The sequence below is a fragment of the Nymphaea colorata genome, chromosome 1 (genome assembly GCF_008831285.2).
Source record: "Nymphaea colorata isolate Beijing-Zhang1983 chromosome 1, ASM883128v2, whole genome shotgun sequence".
Lineage (NCBI taxonomy): Eukaryota > Viridiplantae > Streptophyta > Magnoliopsida > Nymphaeales > Nymphaeaceae > Nymphaea > Nymphaea colorata.
The window spans coordinates 38,199,424-38,208,209 of NC_045138.2; the positions used below are offsets into that span (position 1 = coordinate 38,199,424).

At 42.4% G+C, this 8,786-nt stretch overlaps 3 protein-coding genes across 3 annotated transcripts; all 3 read right to left on the bottom strand.

Moving 5' to 3' along the window:
• Positions 1-319: 319 nt before the first annotated feature.
• Positions 320-2,947, bottom strand: LOC116247420 (pentatricopeptide repeat-containing protein At4g21065-like). Its single transcript, XM_031619608.2, has one exon. It carries the CDS (start codon positions 2,664-2,666, stop codon positions 759-761), a length of 1,908 nt encoding a protein of 635 aa, XP_031475468.1. The 5' UTR covers positions 2,667-2,947; the 3' UTR covers positions 320-758.
• Positions 2,948-3,226: 279 nt separating this feature from the next.
• Positions 3,227-3,904, bottom strand: LOC116247431 (uncharacterized). Its single transcript, XM_031619617.2, has one exon. The coding sequence runs from the start codon at positions 3,671-3,673 to the stop codon at positions 3,425-3,427; it is 249 nt and encodes an 82-aa protein (XP_031475477.1). The 5' UTR covers positions 3,674-3,904; the 3' UTR covers positions 3,227-3,424.
• Positions 3,905-5,485: 1,581 nt separating this feature from the next.
• On the bottom strand, positions 5,486-8,519 carry LOC116255145 (uncharacterized). Its single transcript, XM_031630910.2, has 6 exons — positions 8,395-8,519; positions 7,993-8,322; positions 7,771-7,902; positions 6,670-6,707; positions 6,459-6,525; positions 5,486-6,110 (listed from the first exon to the last, which is right to left on the bottom strand). Exons 2-6 carry the CDS (start codon positions 8,146-8,148, stop codon positions 5,685-5,687), a joined length of 819 nt encoding a protein of 272 aa, XP_031486770.1. The 5' UTR covers positions 8,149-8,322; positions 8,395-8,519; the 3' UTR covers positions 5,486-5,684.
• Positions 8,520-8,786: the final 267 nt, after the last annotated feature.

The following is an 8,786-nucleotide window of genomic DNA, read 5'->3' on the forward strand; positions in this document are numbered from 1 at the left end:
GCCAAATCGCCTTCAATGTCAGGTCAACCGTAAAAGTGCTTCTTGGTACCAAATTATACCTGATACTGTTTTGGCACATATCTAAGCAGGTTCCCGTGTTAGACCATTCATTCATCTTTCTCTTTAAGATGGAGAAAATATACAATTGCGTAACTATACATTACAGCTAGTTTTGCATTATTATTGCACGGCCAAGTCTTACAGAATGAGGATTGTGTTATGTTGTCTTTAAAATTCAGTTCTTCCCTGCATACCTGATGAGCCAACACTGTGGGGTATAAGCATTCAGCAAGTAGGATTCCTTAGTACATCAGTAACATGATTAACCATGTGATGTATTTATTATTGCTCATACAATTTGTTTTAAACCAACCAACAAGCGCTCTATTACATGACCAGATGGACCTGTTCAAGACCTTCAAGTTGGAGGAGCTCAAGCGTCATGATATACTTATGAAGTTGGTCTAGCAGTGCCTGATCACCTCTCCTGGCGCAGTTCCTTAGGCCGTCCCTGTGCAAATACTGCACTTCTCATTGCTATTTCTTTTATTCCAGATGGGGACGACCAACCACCATCTATCGACTAGTCTTCACATTATTTCTTCATGGGAAGCAATTGAGATCTAAAGTGAAGTTCCTCAGTTTCTCAAAGCTGCAAGATGAATGAGAAGATGCACGAGACGTACCTTCTGCCTTGTCAACCAGGGAGCACGAGAAGGCCTCAAGCACTGTAAGAGGATCCCTAGCTTGCAATTTTATTACCAGTAGCCACCGCAAGAACATTCCCCATCCCTAAAATGATGGTAACGGTTTACGTCTCTGACCACAATCTCCCGCTGCACAACTTTGGATGCATGCTTGATGAAAGCATGGCAATCGTCACAAATACGAATGTTCTTTGTTATCAGAAGCCTTGTGCCAGGACTAGTACTTATCAGCCCAAAGGCAATTGCCAACCGCTCGCTATGACTGTGCAAAATATTCAACTTTTCATCATCTTCAACATCATGAAACACTGGTGCAGTGTCGGGCACGTATCCGGTTTCCTCCATCAGACTTCTCAGGGTGTCAAGCTCCGTATAGATTTTCTCCGAGTCCGGGTGGGTTGTGTCACCAGCCAAGAAAGCATGGACTTGATTCTTCACCTTGATCCAACTGCAAGCAACTGCTTTCTTCAACCCCCTCTCCTGCATCACCGTTCTCATCTTTATAACACCTTCCCAGTTTCCAGATTGTGCATATATGTTGGACAACATGACATAGTTTCCAGCATCGGTTGGTTCGAGTTCAATTAATTTCTGAAGTGCGATCTCACCCAGCTGCACATTTTTATGAATCTTGCAGGAAGAAAGCAAAGAACCCCAAATTCCTGTATCGGGCTCCACTGGCATACTCAAGATAAGATCATAGGCTTCATTGAGGCGCTTAGAGTGGCCAAGTAGAGCAACCATGCAAGTGTAGTGTTCAACTCCTGGTTCGATAAAGTAATCTCGCTTCATCGAATTGAAGAACTCCCATCCTTCGTCCATCACACCTCCGTGACTGCAAGCAGATAGGACACCCACAAAGGTAATATGATCAGGAACGCTTCCAGTCCTCTTCATCTCATCAAACAGAGCAAGAGCTTCAGCAGCGTGACCATGCATTCCATATCCTGCAATCATGGCATTCCAGGAGATTGTACGCTTTTCTGCGAGCCTGTCAAACAGTTTACGTGCATTTTGAACCAAGCCACCTTTGGCATACATATCCACCAATGCAGTCCCAACCCTTTCGTGAGCTGCAAACCCGTGTCGCCAACTATATCCATGAATCTCTTTACCTTGTGGCAAGGCAGCACTGTCTGCTGAGGCTGACAATACTGTAACAAGTGAGGCATCCGTGAGTCTGAAACCCTTCAACGTCATTTCTCTGCACAAGGACAATGCTTCACTTGGCCGCCCATTTTGCGCATAGGCACCAACCATGGAATTCCACAAGACGACGTCCCTCTCAGGGATCTTGTTGAAAACTTCATGTGCACGATCAACACAACCGCACTTGGCATACATGTCGATCAAGCCAGCACCAACAAAGACATCAGACTCCCACCCTGTCTGAACAGCAAGTTCATGCACTTCCTTTCCCACTTTGAGAGCAGAAAGACCTGAACACGCCTTCAAGACAAAGGGGAACGTGAAATTATCAGGCCGCAATCCCACGTCAATCATACCGTAGAAAAGCTTAATAGCTTCTTCAAAGGGACCATTCCACGCATACCCTCGTATCAGGACATTCCACAGGAAGACGTTCCTCTTCGAAATTCTCTCGAACACCTGGCGTGCATAAGCGACGCAGTTGCAGAGAGAGTACAGGTTTACCAGCTTGGTGCCCAAAACAGTGTCTTCGCCAAGACCGTTGACGACAAGGAATCCATGGATCTGTTTCCCAGGGCTAATTGATTTCGCTGATATGCAAGCTTGGAGAAGAGATAGAAAAGAAGAGTAGGGACCGCCATCAAGATGAGGAAAGGTTGTTTCAGAAAATTGGTACCTAGATTTTAGGTAAGAAGTGTCTTGATGGGAAATGGAGAGCGAGGAAGAAGATGAGTAAGTGAATTTGAGGAAAAATAAGCACCGAGAAGAAAGACCACCGGCTCTGGCACGGGAAAGAAGGAGAGAGTTCATCACACGACAATATTCAAAGTTTTGAAAAATGCAACGACCAGAGTTCCAAAGGATCTAAGAGAAAGAGATTCGTTACAATGCGAGTTGCTAAACCGTCGGGATCCTAGACAAGTAAATACACATAGATAACCCGCATCGGGTTGGTAAGATCTAGGAAGTTTATAATCAATGCTGGTAGGATCCGAATTTGAGGAGATGCAGTCACACTGAATCAAGTCTCAAAGGCCCCAAGCAACGCATAGAAACGACCAAACAGACTTCCTCTCTTAGGTGGGTTTATGGACCGACATTAGGAATTGTACATATTTAACAAGTAAAACTGCAGCAACTGAGAGGCACTTACTCTTTTTAATTGAAGTTATTTTTTATAGTTGAAGGGGAGGACCTAAATGCGAAAAGCATGTCTCACCGATTGCACAATTAAATATAATTTCCTCTGCCGCCTTTTATATTTATTTCTCCACAGCTATCCGACACTTGTTCTCATTGATCGACGTACCTTGAGGTAAATGGAAAGCAAGTCATTAGAGAGAGGGAAATATCTTCTATATATATATATATATATAGATACAAGCTATTTCTATTGCATCTTATTTATACATGTCTGAGACTAAAAGTATAAGAACAACATAATACGAACAAGGGGAGAGGTGAAAACAGAAAGGAAGAAGAGTGGTAGTCATGCTTGAAGGGTTCGGGGCTGATCAAAATGGCGGACTCAGGAGGCGGGTGTAGTGACCAGGTCGCAGCAGTCGCGCTCACCCACCGGTGCCGGTGACCCCAAGATCCTGCTTCCCTTCTTCCTTGCCTTCCCCAAAGACCGGGCCGCCTTTCCCAGCGGCGTCCTTCACCTTGTCCTGCTCCTGGTCCACCGAGATGTACCCTTCATCCTCCCCAGGCCTCGCCGACCGAACGTTCAACCTTGCCTTGTTCTCCCCTCCTTCCACCGACTCGTACGTCGTCTTCGTCAGCGACCCCTTTGGCTGTGCCCCCTGTGCTCCTGACATCTCGCACCAATTAATCGAACCTCTTGATCTTCTTCTCCTTCTTCTCTTCCGCTGTGCACCAACTTGCAGTCGATCTGCAACTGCAACCCTCCCTACTGTCTCTTTCGCTTCTCTACTCAAGATATGCTCTTGTAGAAGGGAATGTAGCTCCAACAACGTTCTTCAACAGCCATGTGGCGCGGGGAGAGCAAAGAGCTCTGTAGCTATGGAGACACGTAGCCCCTCGCATGGAGGGACGTGGCTCTCCTCGGTTGCTTTCTTAAGCAGCAACCATGAGCAGGAAACAGAGAACACATCTATACAAAGGTGCGTCCATTTTAGCAAATTTCAGTAAGATGAACATGTTCATATCTTCTTTGAGCACCGAATTAACTTTGTATTGGGTACGTAAGTTTGGATGACGGAAAACATATCTTCTTAAACGCACTTGCTAAATATTTCCATCGCACAATATCAGTGTGCATCTTATGAGTAAAACCATGGTGTTTTCAAAATATTTTGTCTTAGAAATATGCATTTGGAAAACATTCTTCTTATCAAATAGTTGCAAATTAAGTTATAAGGATCGTGGTATTTCAACTTAACTTTCATTTTTCTAATGCTTATAGATATTTTAATTATTTCACGTTTAAAGTATTATGTGTAATAAATGAAGCAAGCAATCGAAATTGTTGGTTTTTTTAGTTTAGCACCACGTGGAGACCTATATCGGGACGATACGTCGGGACGATACGTCGGGACGATACATGCTGAATATATTAATAAATTTAATTTTTTTTTAAGGCTGATATGTGCTGATGCAAATCAGAAACCGGCATCGGTCTTGTGAAAATTTTTCTACGTGACAGAAAAATGAGATTGACAACACTATGTTGAGAAGACATATTCTGCTCCCAGACTGCTAACCCCCTCAGTCTAGCTGCTTAATTTTGAAAGAAAAATTAATATGCATTTAAGTAGCATATTCGCAAAGGCATATTCAATTGTTTACATTCATGAACACATGCACATTCAGGTAAGCAAATTACTAAATTTCACCTTCCTGCCTTATTTTGACTTCCGAATAAGTAATTGGACAGAGAAGAGCCTATACTTAAACAATGAAGGTGGCACTCGTAATACTTACAATTTTGCTAACGGTTAGCAATGATTTAAATAGTCATGTTTAATCCCATTACTTTTCAAGTTGAACAACTTCAACAGTTCAACAATGATGAGTGCATCAATTGGCAATCTCGCAGAGGTCTGGCTAACTTGATAGACAAGAAAAAGGAACAGTTTATGGGATTAAACATGGAATCAACAAATCCAGAAGACGAATAATAAAAAACCAGTATTAAATACCGTCTTGTAAGCCTAAGAAGAGTTGGGGAATGTTTCAATGTGAAGGTAAACTTTTCATTATAGCATATTAAACTCCTGACCTGCTTCGACTAAGGTACATTTCCTTCGCAGTAATAGATGCCAAGTGAAAATTAAAAACTGTCGACTTGGAAGAGCTGTGCCATGTGAATAGCAGAGATGAAGCCAAAAATTTCGACAAGGAACATGTATCAGTTTAGTTGAAGACTAAATTTATATGGTTTTTATTGATGAGGACCCTCGAAGAACCAAGCCTCTCAATGAGGCCTGCTTCTTGATAAATGAACTATGGGCAAACTCAATTATATCCCTCTGTCCAGATCGAGATTTATCCAAATTTTCACCTCAACACGCGCCATTGTTTCCCGTTTAGCACGTGCTTCCTACCTGCATGGCGTCAGCAGTTGATCAAGAAGACACAAAAATCCATTTCTAACAAAGACAGAGAAATTGGAGACGATGCTGTTCTTGCTTGTCCTTACATGTAATTGCTTTATATGAAGTACACATTACACCATCTTGGTAGTCGAAAGATGCGTAAAAAGACGTTTCTTAAGGCAAAGATCGGAATATAGTAACATAAATTTGAGCATAACTAGCCTTTGATGCTCTATCTAGTAATGAATGGAGCCTATCACTAATGCTTGCGCTACAAAATCGCACCAACAATAATTGCTATAAGAAAACCAAAGACTGCTCCTGCAAGAACCTCACTCTCTGTATGGCCAACTGATTCTTTTAACACAACATACTTGTGATCTTGCTCCATTTTTGCACCATCATTCATAACATCAGACTTGATTTCTTCAGGTTTATATACATTGCTAGGATATTTGTTCAACATGGTAGCTCTAAACTTCGCTGCTTCAGATCCTCCTTCAACCGCCACCAGCTCTTCGGCCGGCGATAATAATGGAGCATTGGTTTCTTTCGAAATTCCTGTAGATCTTGAGTCAAATTCATTGACAACGGCTAAAGTATCCCTTCCTTCCGCAAGAGAGATTCGGTTGCTTTGGGCACCAAGCAGTCTGCTGTTTATCACTTTTGCATGAGCACCAACTTCCTTTCTCACGCCCTTCATATTGCCAAAATCAGTCCATAAAGTGCTTGGGCAACAAAAGCAAAGAATAATACTAACACGCAACTTTACCAGAATGAATGCTAATAATGTTTACGTATTTGGAATCTTTCCGATCAGAAATATGTATGTGACCAAATGGACACCATCATCACGTAATAAGCTATATTGTTTTAAATGTCTAAACTGCTTTCTAGGAAATTCTAGGAAACTCTATTTCCTTTCTCTGAAAAATCCGCTTTTTCGCTTTTAAATTGTTTCGTGCTTCAAGCCCTTGCCGATTCGTTTGGAATATGAATAACTGATGATGATTTTGATACGAAGGATTCCTTTAAAGAGAATCACCTGAGCATCATACATGACAATGGCTGCAAAAACCACGGACAGACCAAAAATGGGGTCTGCGAATCCTCTGCATATGGAAAAGATGATCAATAGATTGAACACATGAAATCCACAATTGGGGAATTCAGCATATCAATGGCGATTGTTAATATTTAATGCCAAAGTTTATAAATAACAGCTTATCAGCTCAAATGCCAGAAATTACTCTCACCTCTCTAACCCAATTGCAGTTGCCGCAGCAATAACACTCTGCACCAGAAATGAGAAGAAGAAACGATAAGTAACAATTCTGCAAATGAAATAGGCCATGAAGTACAACGAAAGGAAATATAAATAAAAGGCTCACTCGTGATTTTATAACCGTTTTGGAAGTCATACATCTCGCTCTTAGCAGTATAACAATATAAATTGCTTTCCCCAAATGCTCTCCTGGACGAGTTTCTCTAGCTTTTGGTGCTAATGTCAAGAATCAAATCTAGATACAATACTTCCGACAATTAAGAGACGAACATGAGACGCCGGAACAATCAAAACTGTCTTAGAAGGCACTGCCACGAGTTTCTAATCATCTCAGATCCCATTTCATCTCAAAACCTCAGATTTTTAAAGTCTCTGGATGACAACCAGACCTTGTCACTCTGACAGATGATACCTTTTGACAAAGCAAATTGGCAATTGTGGACTTCAAGTGTGGACCTTAGGTGTCTGACCTAAAAAACTTGCTTTGCTGAACTATGGATTTCGGGTGTTGATCGCTTGCAACATGAACTTTATAAATTTAAGATCCCTAGCTCTCAACTTGGATGTGATGTTTGAATTGAAGGGCGGGGAGAATGACCGAGGCAGACACTCTTTTTGGAAGGTACACCGTACACCCTCTCCCTCTCTTCAACTAATGACATCCTCCACCAAATCATATTGGATAGAAACTATTGAAGAGAAGACGCTCAAACGTTCTCCTCCATGCTGGGAAAACACCCTCAGGTTCACTATTTTCGTGTTCAAAGCAAGCACTCTGGAGGTGAAATTATACTTTTCAATGATAGTAGAGGGAATTTTTGCTATCATGCCAGGTGGTGAGCCACTGGTAGGGCAGGTATGAAGAAAAAATCTATGTATAAGGCAACTCGAGTAAAATCATCCAATTTCCATCGCTTAAGCGTTAAGAATTTAACTAAGTTTCCATCACCAGCCAGGCAGATTCACAACAAGCATCACCAACCCAATTTCCATGAATTTTCTGCCAGGCGATGAAAAAATGAGAGAGAAAGAAACCGTGAAAGAAAGAAAGAGAAGAAGACTGGGTGCTTACTGCCGAATGAACTGAAGGCATGCCTCCCGATCGCATTGCTGCCCGAAAATCGACGCCCTTCCCATTCAAAGCAGAAGTGAAGGGCTTAGAGAATTGGCCGAGTGCAGCGGCAGCGGTGGAAGAAATCAAAACCTGAAAGTCGATGGCGAATTCGAAATTCAGGAACCTCACCATATTTATTTTTTATTCCGAATTTCTCGAAGTGGGTATCGACCGAATTACCTTGTTGTGGACGATCTCGGAGATCTCATCGGGCCGGAGCGCTGAGCAGATGAAGGGACGCTGAGATCTGCTGCATACGGGAAAGGTGCAGCGATTGAATCGCTTAGAACTAGAAGGAATGGGCAGAGGATAGGCAGAGGGTAGTGAGAAGGGCATTGTTCCGACACCACCACTGTCCACTGACCACACTCGAAGGACGTCGCTTTGCTTGGTCCGCGACTTGGTTGTTCAGGTGAGGCAAACCGCTCCAGGCTCCAGTTCTAGCCAGAACCAAGTCATTCTAGCATTGATTGCAGCGACTACGTCATCTCCCCCTCTCTCCCACTCTACCTGCAGATTTATAGGGTTAGGAAACCTTGCAGTTAAATTGAATCCCAAGGTATCATCACCATTATACGTTACTTGGCTGGCTGGAGACCAAGGTTAGAAGATTGGGATTCGATTCTCCCTCTTCCTCTACTACATCAAGAACTTGCTTGGGCAGCCAAAGCTTGGCCTTTTAAAGCTCAGGATGATATATTTCAACGTGGGACATTTCATCCATTTACCTACTCGAAAAATATTGAGAAATCAAATTTGGTGACGCCAACGGGATTCTCTGGTTTGGCTTAATTTTGCATCTACTTCTGCCAATTTTTAGGTTTTGTACCTGATCGAGTCGTATTTGATTCTGATATGTACCTGAAATGGATACAGTGAACTTTTCTTTTGTTTGATCAACCGGCATCCATTACCTTTTCTGCATTTTAGGTAGTGGGGATGTTTGATATATCTTTTGGCCTGAATGTAGAAAA